This window comes from Oryctolagus cuniculus, chromosome 1 (assembly GCF_051225735.1).
Source record: "Oryctolagus cuniculus isolate XC-2025 breed Fujian yellow rabbit chromosome 1, ASM5122573v1, whole genome shotgun sequence".
NCBI lineage: Eukaryota > Metazoa > Chordata > Mammalia > Lagomorpha > Leporidae > Oryctolagus > Oryctolagus cuniculus.
Genome location: NC_142867.1, coordinates 233,368,032 through 233,388,711, shown reverse-complemented (window position 1 = coordinate 233,388,711; position 20,680 = coordinate 233,368,032). Strand labels below are relative to the sequence as shown.

At 64.0% G+C, this 20,680-nt stretch overlaps 1 protein-coding gene across 1 annotated transcript in view; it reads right to left on the bottom strand.

The window, feature by feature from the left end:
• HMCN2 (hemicentin 2) overlaps nucleotides 1-20,680 on the bottom strand; it is a 141,489-nt gene that overhangs the window by 33,239 nt on the left and 87,570 nt on the right. Inside the window, 23 exon segments of the mRNA XM_089306779.1 lie at nucleotides 2,221-2,404; nucleotides 2,723-2,847; nucleotides 2,924-3,083; nucleotides 3,157-3,300; nucleotides 5,185-5,316; nucleotides 7,168-7,249; nucleotides 7,941-8,143; nucleotides 8,719-8,832; nucleotides 8,958-9,119; nucleotides 10,071-10,167; nucleotides 10,587-10,774; nucleotides 11,098-11,211; nucleotides 12,516-12,731; nucleotides 13,354-13,504; nucleotides 13,826-13,968; nucleotides 14,379-14,492; nucleotides 14,604-14,777; nucleotides 15,494-15,685; nucleotides 16,633-16,719; nucleotides 17,076-17,189; nucleotides 18,196-18,363; nucleotides 19,222-19,503; nucleotides 20,302-20,463. Coding sequence (XP_089162905.1) covers nucleotides 2,221-2,404; nucleotides 2,723-2,847; nucleotides 2,924-3,083; nucleotides 3,157-3,300; nucleotides 5,185-5,316; nucleotides 7,168-7,249; nucleotides 7,941-8,143; nucleotides 8,719-8,832; nucleotides 8,958-9,119; nucleotides 10,071-10,167; nucleotides 10,587-10,774; nucleotides 11,098-11,211; nucleotides 12,516-12,731; nucleotides 13,354-13,504; nucleotides 13,826-13,968; nucleotides 14,379-14,492; nucleotides 14,604-14,777; nucleotides 15,494-15,685; nucleotides 16,633-16,719; nucleotides 17,076-17,189; nucleotides 18,196-18,363; nucleotides 19,222-19,503; nucleotides 20,302-20,463 — 3,508 coding nt within the window.

Genomic DNA, 20,680 nt, shown 5'->3' with positions numbered 1-20,680 from the left:
ATCTGTCCCCCCTCAGTGGGCACCACCCTTCATCACTGACCCAGAGGCCTGGGGTTGTTTCATCCAAATATCTGATCTCGTGCTGCTCGGTTCGCTTTTAAACCTTCCCCCCTGCTCAGCCTCCTGGCTACACTCCCTGTGTGCGTTCCTACACACCTCTCTTCAGAGACCCTCTGACGGCGAGCTGGGGTGACACAGCCCAGCGCGGTCAACCAGAACTCCAGGCTTCCTCTCCCACCGGCTCCGCCCACAGTGGCACCTCTGCCTCCAGGCAGGCTGGGTAACCCCCTTCTCTCTCACCTCTTTACAAACACCATCAGCTCCCCTCCAAATCCATCCAGCGTGCTGCTACTGTTAGATAGCTGTCTCCCACACAGGAGTGCCTGAGCTCACGTCCCGGCCCCTCTCCCCGCTCCAGCTCCCAGCAGGTGACGGCTCAGGGACTCGAGCCCCTGCCATCCATGTGGGAGACCTGCACGGAGTTCTAGGCTCCTGGCTTTAGCCTGACCCAGCCCTGGCTGTTGCAGGCATTTGGGAAGTGAACCAGTGGATAGGAGAGCTCTGTTTCCTATACATATTTGTTTATTTGAAAGATAAAGGAGAGAGATCTTCCATCCACTGGTCTACTCCCCAACTGGCCATAGCAGTCAGGGCTGGGCCAGGTTGAAGCCAGGAATGTAGGGCTCCATCTGTGTCTCCCACATAGGTTCAAGCACCAGGGCCGTCTTCTGCTGCCTTCCCAGGCGCACCAGCAGGGAGCTGGATCATACGTGGAGCAGCTGGGACCTGAACGGGCACTCTGCTATGGGATGCTGGCGTTGCCAGCGACAGCTCAACTCACTGTGCCACGACACCGGCCCGCATGTTAAGATCCATCGATCAACCTCTAGGATGCGGCCGCCCCTCATGGCGGCCCTGCTCCAGGCCACATCAGTTTCCCCGAGTGTCGCGACAGCGCCTCACCGTCCTGCTGTCCGCACGGAGGCCAGAAGGATCTTTTGAGAAACCCAAGTCCCGGCCCCAGAGAACTGCGAGTGGAGTCTGCGCACGTGTCTGCACGCCCACGTCTGCAGCAGTTACCAAACGTCCATCAACAGCTGAGCGCACAGATAAAATGCGGTCCAGCCCCACGGCGGCGCAGCGCCCAGCGCTGAGCACGCAGGAGTCTGACGCCGTGGCTCAGGCAGACTGTGAGGACTCGACGCTTGGTGAAGCCAGCTGCACGCGCCAAAGGGCGAACCTGAGGGTCCCACTCCCGTGAGGCCGGGAGAGCACAGCAGACGGGTGGTCGCCCGGGGTGGGGGAGGGGGAGCAGGGAGGCGGGGTCTGATGGGCAGAGTGTCAGTCTGAGAGGGATGGTGGTGATGGTTGCGCCACGGCATGAGTGCGCTTAGTGCCACTGGCTGGGCACACCACGGCGTGAGTGCGCTTAGTGCCACTGGACTGGACACTTAGTAACGGTTCCCACGGGGAAATACTCCAAGTCAGCAAGCGCCCCTGGGAAAGCCCTCCAGGGTCTCCCATCTCCTCCAAGGAAAATACAAGTCTCTCCCAGGACCCCCAAGGTCCCGCCCCCATTACCTGACCCTCCCCGGTCTCCCCCAGGCCCTACTCTGCTCTTTAATCACATAGGACCCCGCCCTCCCTCGGGACCTCTGGCCTTGCCCCTCCCTCTGCCTGCACGCTCCTCCCCACGGAGCCCACTCCCCCACCACCCCGGCCCTGCTAAGCCCCTGTCCCCGGCAGCCGCCTCTGCCCCCTCCCTCTTACTCCCCTCCCTGCTCCTTCTCCAGGACCCACCACCCCCGGGACATTTCATTTCTGTTTATCTCCACCCCCTCCCCTCCCCAGGACCCAGAGCTGCAGGCTCACTGCTGGGCCCGGGCCCGGGCCAGTAAGCACTGTTCAGCGCATGCGGCTGGATGCATGAAGACGGCTCGGCTCAGGCACCTTCTTCCAGGAAGCCCTCCTGACTTTTCCCACCTTCAGCCAGGCTGAGTCAGGTTCAATCAGGTTTCTTCACCTGGTTCTGCGCCTCCCCCACCAGACTGTGAGAGTGCCTGAGGGCAGAGGCCCCTCTCTGTGGGGCTGGGGTCCCATCGCTCTGCCCATCACAGAGTTTTTACTCTAAAACCCATTTAGAATGTTTTCGAGCCCCAGCTGTCTAGAGTTGTCCGGGGCCTTGGCTTCGCAGGCTGGGGGCCCGGAGCCCTCCCCTACCTGAGGCTGCGGCCAGAGCTGTGCAGGCGGGTGCGCTGGGACAGCGGAAGGGGCAGGCCGTCCTTGAGCCAGCTCACGTGGATGGGGGGGGAGCCCCGCACGGGACAGGCCATGGTCACCAGCTCCCCAAGCCTGCTCACCAGGCTCTCCCCGCCGTCCGCTGCCTGCTCGATGGTGGGAGGAACTAGCCGTGGGCAGAGAGAAGAGGGCTGGTTGGGGGCTGGGCGGAGGGTGGGCTCCTCCCAGGGAGATGTTGCCAAGACCAGCAGCCACCAGGGTAGGGGCCCTGATAGCCCCGCCCCCACGGGAGGGGCAAGGCCACCACCCCACCCTGGACTCTCCACTGGGCCGAGGGGAGGATGAGGCTGGGGGCCTAGAGTAGTCAGACCCAAGGCCTGGGTCACAGCATGGGCGTTGTGGGCCTGGAACCCAGGTCTCCAGTACCCTCCGGGGGCCCTGCAGAGACCCCGCCCGGGTCCCAGGCTGGCTGTCAGCTCCTCACCCAGCACGCTGACGGTGTGCAGCCTGGCGTCTTCACCGGCCGCGTTGTGGGCCACGCAGGTGTAGGCGCCAGCATCTGAGGCACGCAGGCCCTTCAGCACCAGGGAGCTGCCATCCAGGTAGAACCTGGAACGGGCCGGGGGCAGGTGCGTGAGGCTCAGGAGGCCCTGCCGCCTGGGCGGGGGGACGGGCAGGACCTTACCGGAGGTGGGGACCCACGCCTCTGTCCAGCGGGCCGCCGTCCTTCAGCCAGGCCACAGCGGGCGGCGGCTGCCCCTCGGCCTCGCAGTCCAGCCGCACCTCCTGGCCCTGCAGGACGTTGTGCTCCTGTGCGGCGCCTGAGCTCCGGATCCGGGGGGCCTCTGCGGCAGGGGCTGCGGTGAGGCTGGGAGAGGGGGGCGGCAGGGGCTGCCGCGGGGCGGGGCGCACACCTACCCAGCACGGCCACCACAAAGTCCTTGCGGGTCTCGCCCTGGGCGTTCTGGGCCACACACGTGTAGGTGCCCGCCTGGGCCGGCTGCAGGCGACTCAGGTGCAGGCGGCCGCCCCGAGAGATGACGCCGTGGGCCGTGCTGCTCTCTGTGGGACACGGGGACGGGACGGGCTTTCACTTGTGGGGTGCCACCACCCCAGGCACGACCACAGGGCCTGAACACAAAGCCCACGGGACTCCCAGGCCGGGTTCCCTGAACACCCCCACCCCCTACCTGTGCTCCTGGGGGCGGGGCAGAGATCCTTCCTGTCCATCACTGCCTTCCCCTGCCCAGCCTCGGGCTGCTCTGTTCTGGAAGACGGCCCTACTTCCATCTCTCCCCTCAGGACTCGCTCCGGCCCAGCCCTCACCTCCCACACCCCCAGCTCTGCCCCCTCCCCCCATCTCGAGGCTTCTGATCAAGGAGAACCAGGCCCGCACTACCCCATGCGGGTCACCCTGCGGCTCCCCCAGGGCCTTGCTCGCCAGCCGCCTCCCCCCTGAAGCCGCACCTCTCCCTGCCGGCCTCTAACTGCACCAGCCCAGCCTGGCCGCCCTCCCTGAGCCTCATCAGCCCCGTCTTTCTGCACAAGCTGCACCGAGCAGCTGCCCTACGCTGACCGTGAACTTGGGAGCCCAGGATGCACGCACTACAGCCCCTGTAGGCCAAGAGCTGCCCAGGTACGACCGCGGTGTAGTGCCAGCCCCGCGGGCCCTCACAGAGCGGGCGGCCTGCGCATGGCAGCGGTCAGACAGGCTCCCGGGGCAGGAGAAGTGCCAGCCAAGACGGGAACGTGAGCAGGAAGCAGCCAGGTGCACGTGGAGCAGGCTGGGGAAGCCGGGTGGGAATTCCAGGCAGGGAACAGCAGTGCAGGAGCTGAGGCCAGAGAGGCGGCAGCTCCACTCCCGGACCAGCAGAGGTGATGAGGGTCACATCACGGCGGCTCAGAGGGAGGAACGACCAAGGGCCAGGTAATCAGAATGTGACACGTCACGCAGCAGAGGGCATCCAGCCACACAAACACAGAAGAACGAAGAATGAAGAGGCCAGTGGGGAAGCCAGGCGCGAGCGGCACGGGCGGGCAAGGCGGCACCACCGTGTGAAATGCTGCGGAGAGAGATCTGCAGGGCCCAGAGCAGCTCAGGGGCTGCGGGGGGGGGGGGGGGCTGGGGAGGGGGAGCTGGGGGCAAGGGGTGGGAGAGAAGGCTAACGGGTGCCGAGCTTCTCGCTGGTGAGAGGAACAGTTTGAAAACGGCTGTGGAGAGGGGCGCACAGCTCCAGAGTGTGCTAGAATCACTGAGCTTCAATGGGCGCGCTGTATACTGTGTGAGTTCTATCTCCGTATCATTACTGAGAGAGACAGAGTGAGAGATGCGGGGAGAGAATCTGAAACAGTGGGGCCCACCTGGGCGTGGGGGGCCAGGGAGAGGCGGGCTGCCTGGCACCACAGGTGCTCCCGCGGGCTAGGCTGTGCCTAGGCAGGGCACCTGCTCAGAGCTGTGCTGTCAGATCTGGCGCTTGCTCCAGAGGCACGGAGAGGGCCCAGGAGGCCAGTGCAGGGGCCACCGCCTTCACCAGGGCACAGTGGTGGCCAGAAAGGGAGGCTGCGGCAGGAGAAGAGTGGGCAGGCACCCCAGGTGTGGACCAGGTGACAGGATGAGGGGGTCTGCTGACCGACAGCTGCGGTGCGGGGAGGGTGAGAGTGAGGACAGAGGCCTGCATGGGGGTGACCAGACACTCTGGGGGGAGCAGGCAGAGCAGCTCTGGGCCAATGCCAAGTCCAGGCTCAGCCAGCTGGGCTGTGCAGGGCTCTCAGCAAGACAGAGCCCGTGTCCTCTGTCTCCCAGAAGCTGACCGACCAGGGTCACAGGAATGGCTCCCACTGTGTGGGTGCCACCGGCCCAAGAGTGACATGACAAGACAAGCAGGCTGGGCCGACAGGCACTGCCAGGCTTTGACCTTGCCTAGTACAAAGGACAGGTGTGCTCACCCACGGGTGTTCTGTCTTTCAGCCATGTAACGGTAGGTGCAGGGACCCCAGACACGTCACAGGCCAGGACCAGTGGGCTCCCGGCCACCTGGCTCACCATCTCCGTCTCAGGACTCTCAAACGCTGGGGGCACTGCGGGAGAGAAGGCAGACTCCCAGAACCCTCAACCTCCCCGGATTCCTCGGGCAGGTCGGGGAGGTCCTGTCCTGGAGCTACTTGGCTGCATTTACAAAGCCGAGCCCAACAGGGGTCCACTCAGCCCACGGATGGTGAACACAGGGCTTATGCACAGGCAGCTCTTCACCTACGGCAGGGCAGACATGACTAATGGATCCTAGCACTCCTGCTCATCCAGGACGAAGTCAGGAACCTCAAACAGCCACTACCACTGGCATGCAAATGGCTGAGCTCGAGAGGTGAGGTCTTTGCCCCTGGGGACCAGACATGGCCCTCTCTCATGGCTCATGGAGGGAGCTGTCAGAAGGAGCTAGGAGATGGGAGCAATAATCCTGCCATCTGCCATTTAGGACAACTGTGTTTGGGGACCGGCACTGTGGCATGGCCAGTAACGCTGCCACCTGCGACACTGGCATCAGCATTTGAGGGCGTTGGCTGGAGCCCCAGCTGCTCCACTGCCGATCCAGCTCCCTGACAGTGGCCTGGGAAAGCAGTGGAAGATGCCCAAGTGCTTCTGCCTCTGCCACCCATGTGGGAGACCCAGAAGAGGAGCCTGGCTTCAGCGTGGCCACCCGTGCACTCAGCTGTGTCCCCCAGCCTGCTCAGCTGGGCATGTGGTCACTCTGGGAGGAACTCCATCTCCCAGCGCCCCTTGCGGCCTGCCGTGCCTGCTGCCCAGATTCTCACGCGTGGAGCATGAGCAGAGGGGGCCGGTACAACATCTGCTTAGATCAATGCTGCCTCCCACACCTGCTGCCCCCTGCTGGCCGCGGGCAGGAACAGGATCCAGCACCCCCAGAGGTGGAGGAGCGGCAGGTGGAAGGGCCCTGGGTTCCTGGATTACCACGTGGACCAAGCTCCCCACCAGCCTAGACGAATCCACCACATTTCGGGGCCTCTCACACAGCTAAGTCCGTGTCCTAACTGACATGACATCCAACCCCAGGAAGGCCCGTCCACGCTCTCTAAATGCTCAGGCAGGCTGCCCCCACCCCAGCACGAGCTGCACATCCCATCAAGTCTCTCTGCTCCACCCCCAGGCTCTGGGGTCGCAACTCCTCAGGGTTCAGCAGTCCCTGGCCTCCAAGTGGCTCATCTCCAGGCTCCGGCATCCCAGGGCCGGGTGCCGGGCTCTGCCTACTCTCTGCAGTGGGCCGGGTACCTCCGATGTGCCCACAGGCAGGTCTGCTCTCATCTCCTTTGTGGAAGATAAACCTGAGGCTCAGGCGCAGGCCCGTGGTGCAGTGAGATGTCCACGGCCTGTATCAGAGTGTCTGGTTTGAGTCCTGGCTACTCTGCTTCCAATCCAGCTTCCTGCTAACGCACACTGTGGGAGGCAGCAGGTGATGGCCCAGGTTCCTGTGCTGCTGCCACCCATGTGGGAGACCCAACCTGAGTTCCAGCTCCTGGCTTCAGCCTGGCCCAGCCCTGGTTGTTGTGGGCATTTGAGGAGTGAACCAGTGGATGGAAGATCTTGGTCTGACCCTCTCCTTTTCAAATACAATAAACCTATGCCAAAGCAGACATCACTAATCAATCCCAACACTCCTGCTCAGTCATGATGTGGTCAGGAGGAACCTCAAACAGTGCCTGAGAAGCACAGCCTGAGGGACAGAGCGTTCTCCTCGGCCCCCAGAGCGGGCATCGCACACAGCCCTGTGTGTCACCCACTGATCCTAAATCCCAGACCTTGCACACCTTACCCCTGGCAACCCCGCCTCTTCCCAGCCACACCCTTCTCCTCCTGGGCAGCCCCGTGTGCCGCGAGAGCTCGCTGGCCACGGCGGCCAGGCCGGCCCGGCTTACCCTGGACAGTGAGGCTGAAGGTCTTCGCGGCCTCCCCGGCGGTGTTGCGGACTCTGCAGCTGTACACACCCTTGTCTGACACCTGCGGCAGGGACAGCGCGGGGCTGGGTGGGACACCAGGGCTCCCCGAAGTCTCCAGGGCAGGGACCCCTGCCTGGGGAGTCCACGTCAGGCAGAGTCTCAGGCCTGCGGGGATGGCGCTGAGCCAGGAGAGGGGGCCCAGGACTCCAGAGGGACAGGGAACTCGGCCTCAAACCCCGGAGAGGGAGGGCAGCCAGAGGGCCTAGCACGTGGGCCCTGGGGACACTGAGGCAGGCAGGGACCTGCTCGAGCTCATCCTGTGAGTCCCGCACACAGACCTGGAACCCAGCTCTCTGGAGCCCTGTGGCTTCCCTTGTCTCCTGCCCCAGAGGCTGGTGGGCTCTGTCTGGGGTCCCACAGGCTAAGCAGGCAGCAGCCCCCACACCCTGCCACACACCGTCTCTCCATGCTGCCCACACCACCCATAGTACTCACGCCTCCTGCAGCACCTACACTGCCCACCCCACCCATAATACCTACACCACCCATGCTGCCCGCAATACCTACAGCACCCACACCACTCACAACACCCACACCACCCATGCCACCCATGCCCACGCTGCCAATGACGTCCACAGTGCCCACAAAACCCATACCATCCACACGACCTACAATACCCACAGTGCCCACATGGCCCACACCGTCTACACCACCTACATTGCCCACACTGCCCATGTCCCCGGGCCACTCACCTGGGAGTCCAGGATCTCCAGCCTCTGCCCACCCTGCAGAGCCTGGGTCCGCTGTGCCAGCACCAGGGGCTGTCCGTCTCTGTACCAGGTCACAGTTGGCTCAGGGAGCGCGTCTGTCTCACAGCTCAGGACGGCCTTGTCCCCGGCCCGCACCGGGACCGTCTCCTGGGAACCTCTGGGAGGCTGCCGGAGGGTGGGAGGGACTGAGGGCAGGAGACAGCCCAGTGAGTGAGGCAGCTTCATCGCACCCCCCAGACCCCCGCCCAGCGGCAGGTGAGCAGCCTGTGGAGCCCCCAGGGTCACACATTAGCTCTAACCCCAGGGGCTGGGGCAGGGGGAGCCGGAGGGGAGCACACCGGCCAGCACACCACACCCTGCTGGGGGCCAGGGCCAGGCTCCCACCCTGGACCTCAGCCTCTTGCCTAAGGGTCAGCCCCAGATGCCCGAGCAAACCAAGAGAGGAGCCCCTGGCACAGACGCAAGCCGTGGGGACTGGGCGGGGACTGGAAAGAACCTTCCAGTGAGTCCCGGCTCAGGACACCTCGGACCAGCTTTTCCCCAGGACCACGGCGGTGACGCCCGTGCTCAGACAGGCGTAGGAAAGGCCCCCCAGGCCCAGGCCCCTGGGATCTGTCTCCCGGGTCCCTCTCCAGCTTCCTAAACCTCAGAGCTTAAGGCACGGCTGTCCCAGCCTCCCCCACGCAGGCAGCCCCTCTCCTGGCCGTGCCGCTCAAGGGGAGTGGGGCTGATTGGGAGGGTGGGGACCGAGGCGCCGTACCCAGCACGCTAAGCTGCACCCGCCTCTGGTCCCGGCCAGCAGCGTTGAGGGCTTCACACACGTAGGTCCCGGAGTCTGAGCGCTGTGCCCGCGCCAGCTGCAGAGTGTGGGTGCCTGCCAGGGAGACCCAGCCCTCGCACCAGCAGCCCCGCCGCCCCCAGGCCACACCCCCGGGCTTGGGGGAACAGCTGCCTCCCCTCGTGGCCTCCAGGCTGGGCCCCGACCCTCAGTCTACTCACCGGGCAGGAGGAACAGCTCCTCACCCAGGGAGAGGGCCTGGCCGTCCTTGTACCACGTGACCTCGGGGCTGGGGTGAGCGTGGGCCTCACAGGGCAGGGAGACGCTGCTGTTGAGGGTGGCAGTGACCTGCCCCGAGTGCTGGCCTGTGATTCGCGGTGGGACTGTCCCATGGCCACCAGGACAGAGAGAGATGTGAGACTGCTAGCAGGGAGCAACGGACCGCGCGGTGAAACACCGAGAGCTCTTCCCAGCCCCTGGGGCTCCACCTCGGTGCACTGCAAGTAAGCCTGCCCAGAGACCAGAAAGGGAGAGCCCCTTTTCCAAGGCCACACAGCTGAAATAGGAATTTAGGGTTCAGTCCACAACCTGGAGTGCTCCACACTACACCTTCTCTCCCCAAGGCCACAGCTGTCCCCACCGGGGGCGGCAGAGACCAAGAGCAGACAGGGCTGGCATTGTGCAGAGGTTTAAGCCTCTGTCTGAGACTCCAGCATCCATAGCAGAGTGCCATTTGAGTCCTGGCTGCTCCCTAATACGCCGGGGAAGCAGCAGAGGGTGGCCCGAGTGTTTGGGCCCCTGCACCCACATGGGAGACCAGGATGGAGCTCCAGGCTCCTGGCTTTGGCCGGACCCAGCCCTGGCTGTTGTGGCCATTTGGGGGGGCGGGGAGGAGTGAACCAGTGGATAGAAGATCTCGCTCCCTTTCCCTCTCTCTGGGAAATAAGTAAATAAATCTTAAAAAGAAACAAAGGCGCAGACTCCGGGCCGTGAGGCCCCCCGGGCAGGCTCTCCGAGGAAGTCAGGCCCGGCTTCCGGCTCTGCTGGAAGGAGTCGGTGCAGGGAAAGCCTGAGCCCACACCAGGTATACAGCAAGTGCCCAGTAACGGTGCCAAAAGGCCTCAGAAGAGCCCCGCCCTGGCTGCCTCCGAAGCAGCTAAAAACCACCCGAGGCCATTCCAGTGGTGACCAGGACCCCCGTGCTCTCTGTGGGGGATGCGGCTGGCCCCAGGCAAGGCCCCAGGAACTTGGAGCTGGGGCCTACAGCCCAGCCTACAGCCCAGGGTCCCGGAAGCACCGAGGAACAGGAAGAGGCCCTGCTCAGTGCAGCTCACCTTGGACCCTGAGGGTAAACAGCTTCTCGGCGGAGCCGGCCTGGTTCTCAGCCACACACATGTAGCTGGCAGCGTCAGCCACCTCGGCCGTGGAGACCTGCGGGTGCAGGGGGCCGGTGCTGGGAGGGGCTCCAGCAACCCAGGTATGGACTCCCCTTCCACTCCACGCCGGACATGTAGCTCACGGCACCGGTGGAGGGCTTTGTGGGACACTGTGGGGAGAGGGCGTGACTACAGCCCCCTCCCCCAACCCCATGGAGAGCCGCTCTGAGCATCAGGGGCACCCCTGGAGAAGGCTCCAGACGTGGCCCGTGCATTCCTTCCAGGTGTCACCTGGCCCTCTAGGCACCACGTGGCTCCTCCCACGAGATGATCTGCAGGGCTGTGTCAGCTCTCAGGGCCGGGGGATCCGGCAAGAGCCCCACTTGGCGGACAGTGCCTGCTCCCTGGCTCCCAGGCAAGCTGGGCTGGGTGGCGGCAGCCTCTGCCTGTCGCCCAGACGAGGGCCGCACTGACCTGCAAGACTTGCCCGTCCTCCAGGACCTGCAGCCGTGGACTCGGGGAGAAAGGCAGCCCGTTCTGGAGCCACGAGATGGTGGGCACGGGGTTGCCCAGGGCTGGGCATCGCAGGCTGACGGTGCTGCTGGCATTGATGGTCACCTCCTCCACCAGCTCCTCTGTGTCGCCCAGGATCACAGGTGGGGCTGGCGTGGGGACAGGAGAGGGAGGGCTGGCATGGAGGCGAGAGAGGCACCAGGTGCCCGGGCTGGCTGGGCTCCCCGGGCCCTGCTCACCAAATGCTCCCAACCCCTAATCCAGCTCGGGAGCCTGAGGCACACAGAGGGCTGTCATCGGCCCAAGTCACATCACTAGGGAGCAGCTCGCCCGGAACTGGAACCCAGTTCTGCCTGGTGTCAGTGCCCAAGCCCCACGCCCCCATCAACCCCTGAGAACGGCCAGACAGACACACGTGGCCTCGCTCCGCTGCAGACAGAGGCCCTGAGCCTGCCCCAGCCCCGCTACTCACTCAACACCAGCAGCTCATAGTGCAGCCAGGCCTCGCCCACCTCGTTGGTGGCCTTGCACGAGTACCTCCCAGCATCCTCTGCCTGTACCAGGGGGATCTGCAGCACCCGGCCTCCTGCAGGGACACAGAGCCGAGGCCTGAGCCTCCCCCAGGGCTCACAGACTGCTCCTCCCCCTGCGTGGGACCTGAGACACATCGCCCGTGAAATGCAGAGTGTGGGCCTGCAAGGGGGAACCAAGTCCAGCACAGCCTCACCCAGCAACTCTGCGGGCCGTGTGCTGTTGAGACCCCATTTACAGATGGAAAACCAGAGGCTTCCCACCAGCGCCCGCCCAGCGACAGACAGCAGTTGCAGGCTCAGGTCTGCTGCGTGCTGGCCGGGCTGCAGGGGAGGGCAGAAGGAGAAGCAGAGGCTCCTGGGAGGCACAGAGGCAGCTCCAGGTCTGTGGTGTGGTGGGCGGGGGCGGGGAGTGAGGTGAGGGTGCTAGGGGCTGTCACCAGGGCCCTCTGTGACCAAGAGCCGGCCAGGCCAGGTCGTGGCATCTGGGGAGAGAGGCTTGAGTGGGGTCAGAACCAGGGGCTCACTAGCCTGGGCCGGTTACTGTTTGAGGTGAATCTATGGCTGGGGTCAGAGTTCAGGTCAGCTCGTGCCTGCTGTCACTGTACTTGGGATCAGAGGTCAGCGGCCAGGGGAAGGAGTGGCCTGGTGGCGTCAACAGGAACAGACACCCGCCGTGAGGGCTGCCTCTCCCGGATCCCCCAGACGCCTCCTTTTCCCAAGCACCAAGTGCCAGCCCTGGTAGACTCTGCTCGCAGGAGCCTGGGACAAGCAGGAGCACCTGTGCCGACCAGCGCTCCGGCTGCTGGACCCTGGCGGGCCTCGGTGCAGATCCTCCACCAGGATCTGCCCTCAGCAGGCTGCAGGGCACTGTGCCACACAGCAGCTGGGCCCTGGCCCATCAGGGGAGCTGGCTGAGCTGCCCAAGGAGCCAGGCATTTCCAAGCCCCACCCCCGGAGCCTCTGCATGCAGAATCATCCACCAACACTATGAATGAAAGACTCAGATAACTTTAAATGAGGGAATGCTCCAAGTGGTAAAAAGAAAAAAAAAAAAAAAAAAAAGCCCCGGAAGCCTTGAGCCCCGGCCTGAGGGAGGCCTTCCTGCCCTGGGGTCACGAGCAGGGGTGGGGTGGGGGCAGCTCTTGCCCAGAGGTCAGCGCAGTATGGAGCACCAAGCTCTGCTCTGAAAACTGGGGGGGGGGGGGGGGGGGAGGGCCCACTCTGCCTTCGAGCGGCAGAGAAAGCCCGGGCCCCGTCAGCATCACCGCTAGGTCCTGAGTGCTGTGCGCCCCGTGCGAGGCCACACAGCCAGCAGCACACGAGAAAGCAGACCCGGCTCCTCCCGCACCGCGCCCACCTTGCAGCAAGGACACCCCCTCCGTGGCCGAGAGGCGCTGGTCCTCCTTGTACCAGGTGAGCTCCGGGGGCGGGACGGCGTTGGTGTCGCAGTACAAGTAGGCTGGGTTGTTCTCCACGATCTCCCGATACTCCGTCACCCCACCCCGGGCCTCCAGCTCCTCCAGCTCCCGGGACAGGGCTTCATCGTCGCCCACCTTCTGGAACATGGGGGGCACTGGGCGGGGGAGAGGAGGCTGTCAGGAAGCACCTCGGGCAGGGGGAGTGCTGCTCTGCTCCAAGCAAGAACCCTGCCCATCGGGGGTGCCGGAGGGATATCGTCCTCCACCCCCGCCCCAGGCCCAAAAGTCTCCTTGTAACACCGGCACCTTCCTTAGGGGCACAGGCCAGCTACTCAGCTTAGGCCAGCGCTTGTCCTCGGCTAGAACGGGAAGCAGACCCAGAGGGACACCACTGCCCCGGTCACACAGCCACTCCACTGCAGAGCCAGAGGTGCCAGCAATGAGAATGGGCATGGCACCTGCCAGGTGCCCCCAAAGCACAGAGCGCGACTTGGCCACCTGCCTCCTCCTACTGCCCCTCCTTCTTCCACATTTCATGCTGTGGGTGGTTGGGGGGCGAGAACCCTCAACCTCCTCCAGCACTCCCCCCCCCCCCCGCCCCAGCAGCAGGAGCCCACAGCCCCAGCTCCCCCTGGGCTGTGGTGAGGGTGGAGGGAAAATGCCTGTGTGAGGCTGGTGAAGAGCGCCCCCTGTCGGCCACGCAGGATGCAGGCCAAACCCTCCCTCCCGCCTTGGCCACTTGACCTCTCCTTGCCCGCCGCCCACTGCCAAGCGCACCCTGGATGAGCACGTTGAAGTCCTGGTCGTCCTCGCCCGCCACGTTGGTGGCCACACACAGGTACCGCCCCGAGTCGGACACCTGCGTGGGCTGGATCTGCAGCAGCCTCCCTTCCCCCAGGAGGTGGAGCCTCTGGTTGGGGGTCACAGGCTGGGGGCAGGGGGAATAGAGGGTGGGGACAGAGGTCAGACAGCACCAAGACTAAGGGAGTTATGTTTCAGCGATAGGAACCCGTGGCAGCATTGTAAAACCAAACCACGGAACATAAAGAAAATGGGCAGAGACAGCAGGCTAGTGTTAGGACACCTGTTCCCTACAGAATTTGGTTTCTTCTTAAAAAAATAAATAAATAAAAGGTAGGCATAGCCTCAACCAGCCCTTTCTGGAAGAGCTTTCTTTTCTGGAAGGTTCTAAGAACCAACAAGCCCCAAGAGGTCAGAGCTGGAGGGTGGCCCAGGGACCTAAGCTCACCTGCCCATCCTTGTACCAGCTGATGGTGGGTGGGGGCACGGCCCAGCACTCGCACTCCAGGGTCAAGGTGCTGTTGACCTTGGTCTTCACTTCCTTCACGCCCACGTCCCCCAAGGGGTCGTCTTTGGAGATGGAAGGGGGGACTGAAAAGTACCAGTGGTCTGAGGAGCAGGCTGGGGGTGGTACCCTGGTCCTGGGGGCAGTCCCAGGAGTGGGGGTGGCTCCGAGAGTGGAGGGACGGGGACCCTGTGAGCCCCCAGCCTCTGGTTCAGTTTGGGGAAGGGTCTGTCTGCGGTGGTTATGGCCAGGGCAGGTGCGAGGCGGGGGAGTTCCCGGGTGACCCTGAAGGCGTTCTTGGGGTCTCCCGGGTCTCGAGCAGAGGAGCCTCATCACGGCGGGGTGGGGGGGCAGCGGAGCCCCTGTGGCCCGAGGCCTGGCTCACCACCTCCCCTCTTAGAGTTCTCAGTGCCGCAATGGGCGTGACCGAGCCCACCCAGCTGCCTGGCGGCCATCCCGGAGACCAGCCCGGGGGTGTCCCGGGGCCCCCACTCACTGAGGACCTCCACGTGGTAGTTCTTCACGGCCTCCCCGAGCTCGTTGGTGACCACGCAGGTGTACTGGCCGGCGTGCTCCTTCTGGGCATTCAGGATCTGCAGGCCCTGGGTCCCTGCTTGGGGCAGCAGCCACAGTCAGCCCGCAGCGCAGCCTCACACTCACCGGCCCCGACCTCTGACCCAGTGCAGTGACCCGCGCCACTCCCCCGACCTGAGCGCGTCACCTGGGAGCAGCTGGATGTTCTTGGAGGCCTCGAAAGGGGCCCCGTCCTTCATCCAGGTGATGTTGGGGGCAGGGAAGGCCAGCGCCTCGCAGATCAGAGAGATGGGGTTGTTGACGGTCACGGTCACCTCCTCGTCTGCGCCGTCCTCGGTCACTCCCAGGATGGTGGGAACCACTGTGGCGGGCAGGGGGGCCCTCGTGTACACAGATTCCCAACCCTGGTCCCAAGGACCAGGCGAGCCCCGGAACGCGGCGCTCAGCCTCAGTGCTGCTGTGATTTGAGGCTCAGAGAGGCCTACGCCCCGTACGGTCAGACCGGAATTCAGGCCTGGGTGACCCAGGGCCCGCCTTGCCCACCACGAGCAACGCCGTGAGGGGAAGCAGAGTCGTTTCTGCCTCCCTCCCCCCAGCAGCTGCCCCGCACCTGGCCTTTCTCTCGGGCCACCGGAGCCTTCTCATTTCTGACAGTCCCCTTAGCGAGCCACCCTGAGCTGGGGCGAGGGGCGGGGCTTCCAAGGTCTCCCTGAGTCCCTGCAGCCCCCCCTCCCCCCCACTGCTAGCGCCAGCATCTTCAGAAATAAAGTTTCACAAACTGCCCGCACTCGCCTTACAGGATGGGTTCTCGCGAGACAGCCCATGGCGCGTATGTGTGGCCCAGCCCGAGGCACATCCTCTGAGCCTCAGAATGTCACGGGTGACATGGGGACGAGCACATCTCCCCACTCCCGCGGCCAAACGCGAGGCCCGTGCAGGACACAGGTGCAGGGACGGCGGTGGCTGTCCTGGCCCTCGCGGAAGTGGAGGGGGAAGAGCAGGTGCACCTGCAAGTCACCGTCACCTTGGCTCTCCCTGCCCGCAGCACCCGAGTGGCCGGCGGAGCCCCAGACTCACCCAGGACGCTAAGCTGGATGTGCCTGGTCTTCTCCCCCACAGCATTGGCTGCGACACAGGAGTAGTGGCCGGCACTGGACAGGTTGGCCTGGGGCACCTGTAGGAGGGCTCCATCTGGGGAGATGTGCTGGGCGTCTCCACTAGCCAGGGGCCGGCCGTCTTTGAACCACGTGATTGTGGGCTGGGGGAAGCCTGTGGCAGAGACCAGGAGACAGCTCAGCAGCTCTGACCTGGCCAGCCCAGGGGTCAGAGGTGGCTCACAGACAGGGTGGGGATATGCATTTTCCATCTGGTCCACGCAGAGCAGGACGCAGCAGCAGCCACCAGGCATGGCCTGGGCCCTGTATCTGTGATCTGATTGCCTTCTCTTCACTGAGTGGGCAACGAACAGGCAAGAAGGAGAGGCAAGTCATCCCTTCACCCACCCACCCATCAACTCTTCCACTCACCCACCCATCATCTATCCATATGTTCATCCACCCATCTGCTCCCCCATTCATTTATTCATCCATCCACCCACCCACCCATCCATCCACTTATCCATCTACCCACTCACCCATCCACCCACCTATCCATTCATCAACCCCTCCATCCACCCACCCAACTCCGATCACCTATCCACCCATCCACCTAACCATCCATCCATTCACCCATCCGTCCACTCACCTATTCATCTATCCACCCATCCATCCATGCATGCACCCATCCATCCACCCACCATCTTCCCGTCTATTGCCCTGTTCATTCATCTACCCACTTACCCACCACCCGCCCAGCCGCCATCCTTCAGCCTACCAGCATGAATGGGTGTGTACTCCACCAAGCACTGGGGGAACTATGGTGACAAGGTATCCCCTGGGTCCTCAAGGGGTTCAGACCTCATAAGGCCACTCTGGTCCCCTTGGTCAGATCCCCTGTGGGGGTGAGTGGGGGTCGCCCACTGGGCCTGAGGGGACAGCCAGAGATTCCCTGTGGATCCACAGTTAGGGGAGGACGGGGAAGTGTGAAGATGAGCTGGGAGGTATCACATCCAAGGGAAAGGGCCCTCAGCGGGGAGCAGCAGGGAGCAGTGGGGCTGGGGCAGGTGCGCTGGGTTCCGAGGCCCCCCCGCTCCGGCCACCGCACTGGGTGGCTCTTACCTGAGGCGTTGCACGCCAGGTGGGCAGGCTGTCCCTCGGGGACCCTGATCACTTCCTCCTGGCCCTCGTTCTCAATGCTGGGAGGCACTGGGGAAGCAGGAGACGGATGGCACTGACCAGGTTGCACCGTCACAGGGCAAGGAGCCGAAGGCCCAGGGCTCCTCATTTCCATCTCATGTGCCTCCGTCTCCCTCTCCTCGTGAGTGGGAGGCAGTGTGGAGGGGGTTGAAAATTACCTCCCTCCTTCCACTCTGGCTGAGTCCCCAGTGTTTCTGGGAAGTTCTATGGCAGCCTCAGACCTGGGGTTTCTGATGAGGCCAAGAAGTCCTGGCCTCCCCCTCCCCCTCCCTGTGCCAGGACCCCTGTGATGGCCCTGCCCCCAGGAGCTGCCAGGCAGGAGGGCAAAACTCGTGGGGCTCCCTAGAGAAGGGGCTGTCACGCACCCAGCACCTCCACGCTGAAGTTCCTCCGCGCCTCCCCCACTTCGTTGCTGGCCAGGCACGAGTAGAGGCCTCCGTCTTGCTCCTGGGCCTGAGCCACCCTCAGCATCCAGCCACCTGGGGACAGAGCGGTGTGGGCACAGCTGTAGGCAGCCCCTGGGCCCACGTGGAGCCCAGGCTGCCGCCAGGCAGAGCACAACGTGCACTATAGCGGATGTGTCCATGTCTGCCTCTCAATGTCCCATTCCTCAGCTAGGCAAACTGAGGCCGAGGAGGGTAAACAAATGGATGGAACCATCTGGACATGGGACACGCACCAGAGAGAACTTGAGGACCCTGTCCTAGCAAGAAAGACCGACGACCTCACCGGCTCTCAGGATTGGCTGGATCTAAAGGGACAGCAGTGAGCAAGGCAGTCCTGCCCAGTTCAGACCTCCACTCTCTCTGATGGTCAAAGTCCTTCCCTCAGAAGAACCAAGGTCACCTAAGATCACTTGGGGAGGGCAGACACACAGGACACACCCTCACTGTTGCTCCTGCTCCCAGGACAGACATCACTAATCGATTGCCACGCTCCTTTCTGCTGGACCCAAATGCAGTCTCTGAATCTGCGTCTGCATATGCACCTGGCAGCCCCTGGTGAGTGCTCCGAAGTGATGCACACGGGGACATGTGGTTGCCACCCACCACGGGCCATGGGAACAACCTCCATTCATCAGCCCTCCCATGCACCCTCCCGCCCACCCGCCCACCACCTATCCATTATCCATGAGCCTTGCGGGGCCTTGAGGGCCTCTGAGATCCTAGTTTGGGCCTAGTTTCCCTATGTGGGTACCAGCAGGAACCATCCCAAACCAATCTTGTGAGGAGGATGACAATTCACAGAATCTGCTGAGGTCAGCATTTCCAAGCTTCTTGACTGCTCAGTGCACAGATGCCAAGGGGACTTTTTTTCTGGTGCAGGACTTGTCAGACCTTTACCAAGCAAACGTTCACCGCGGGTCTCTAGGAGGGCACCCCAGCAGGAAGCCTCAGTCCATTCCGCCACCCCTCCCCTCAGGGAGCACCTCTCCTGGCCAGTGCGTGCCTGACTCCCAGGACGCAGCCCCGGCTGCCACCTCACCTGCCAGCAGGTAGGTGTCCCCCCCAGGGCTGAGGGGCTCCTCCTCTCGGAACCAGCGGACCACAGGGGGCGGGACCCCCGCGGCCTCACAGAGCAGCGTCAAGGGACTGTGCAAGGCTGTGGTGACGTTGGTCAGAGGGTCCGCGTCTCCCACGAGCTCGGGGGGCACTGGGCACAGGGAGGAATCAGCAGTCAGGACCAACCGGGGCTGTGTGCTCCCTCCCGGGCCCCCACCTCCCCCGGGGCAGGGTCTCAGGAGCCGGGTCTCTGATCAGAGCTGCCCCACGGAAGCGGTGGCCCCTAGGAGGCCAGAAGGGTGGCCACAGGCTGGGCCTCAGTTTCCCTAAACCTTCGGCGGGAGGCTGGGAAGACGCGACACGAGCGCACAGGAAGCACTCAGCCCAGTGCCTGTGAGCAAGTGTGGAGCAGAGGGGCCCGGATTCAGCCAGGAGTCCACACGTGGCACACAGTGGCCACGCCACAGGTGTGAGGGCCCCTGGTCAGAAAGGGGCCACACCCCACCCAGTGGGACGACGGGGCAAGGCTGGGGACCCCTGGGAGGCGGGCCTCCCTAAACAGACCCCTGCCCGCCCATCCCACCCTCTCTCTCCCCACCCTCTGCCTCCACCTGGGTGACACTCTGCAGCCCCCACTCTGCCTGGCACACTCTGCAGCCATCTAACTCCCGCCCAGCCTTGGCAGTTCTGCTCAAAGGCCACCTCCTCCAGGAGGCTGCCCTGATCTCTCATGACAGTGTTCAAGGTCACTCTGGTCTCTCAGGCCCAGCACATTGCCAGCCATGAAGAACAGAGACTGTCAGGAACAGAGAGGGGAACAGAAAACATGGGAGGGAGTAGGGAGAAAGCGGTGGGGGCATTCGGGCTATCTGGGCCAGTCCTGACTTGAGAGCAGTGTTGGTGGCTTCCCAGGGCAGCAGCTCTCCTTGAGCCTTGGCTCCGGGTGGAACAAGGGGCGGCGTCTGGAGACTGAACAGGCCCTGCCCGCCGCAGCACTGCCGGTCCTCACCCAGCACAGAGAGCGTGAACCTCCTCTCGGCCCTCCCGGCCGTGTTCTCAGCCACGCAGGTGTAGTGTCCGGCATGGGCGGCCTGTGCCCGCGCCACGTGCAGGCTCTGACCCTGGTTCCGAAGCTGCAGGCCAGGCTCAGCCCCCACAGGCTGGCCGGCCCGCTCCCATGTGACCGTGGGCGGGGGTTTCCCGGTGGCGTTGCATTCCAGCGTGGCCTCCCCGTCCTGGACCACGGAGACCTGCGCGTGCAGCTCCTGGGGGGCAGCGATCCGAGGGGGAACTGGGCAGGGGGAGAAGCGCATCAGGGAGAGAGGCCGGGGCTGCGGGTACCACGCACGCTCTGGGCGCCCGGTGCCGGGCCGGCATCCCCAGAGGCCTGTGTTGCTGGCTGTGTGACCTGGCCAGGTGACCTCACGCTCTGGGCCTTTCCCCAGCTGGTGACAGGGCCCTCTGCCGGGAGTCCTGGCCCTGCATGTGGGGAGCAGGCACCCGGCACAGCCCCGGCTGGGGGTGGGGACTGTCCCCGGGGGGACTTGACCGTGTTCGCTCAGCTTTGTTTCCTAGCACCATCTTTACCAGCCAAGACGCTGGACTTCACCACTGCAGGCGCAGCAGGTGGAGATGCAAGCCCCCACTGGACACGAGGCACTCCGAACTTCCCGCGAAGGGGAACTAGAAGTTTCTTTTGGTGCAAAAAAGATTGAAATCCAGACACAGTGCTCTCACAACACCTATTTTCCATGAACTTTTTGCGTTCCTTGCTTATGTGTGGATTTTAATTTGTTTTGCACCAAAATAAGCTGACCTTCTAATTTCATTGTTATGCAAGTTTTTGAAGTGCAGTCGCATGATGGACACTTCTTGCATCTCCAGGGCCACTGGGGTACGCGGACACCTGGCGTGGGTCCCCTCGCCCTGCCTGGGGGAGGAGCCACGAGAAGCTGATAGGGAGGGGCAGTTGCCACCAGGGAACAGGAAGGGCACTCAGCCTCGGCTTCCCTGCCTTGCTCAGGTCTGGGGGGGGGGGTCTGCCCGGCCGGCCCACCCTCGCCTGCCCTCCTGCCCCAGCCCTGCTCACCGTGCACCTCCACCTGCAGGTCCCGGCTGCTGTTCCCGGCCACGTTGCTGCACTCACAGGTGTAGGTCCCCTCCTGGTCTTGCTGGACCTGCCCCAGGTACAGCAGCCTCCCCACAGCAGACACCTGCTCGAGGCCAGGCCCCTCCCCAGGCAGCAGCTGACCTGGGGGCGTTGAGAAAGAAGCCCCTGGTCCAGGGCGCTTGCAGGGGCTCGAGGGCCTCCTACCCATTCTTTGCCAGCTCCTGCTCAGCTGTCAGGCATCCATCTGGACATCACCTCCTCCAGGAAGCCTCCCCCAAGTGCCACAGCTGATCCTGGCACCCTCTGAGCCCCCACCCACCTTCACCCCGAGCCTCTCCCATCTCAGTCCTGCCTGCAG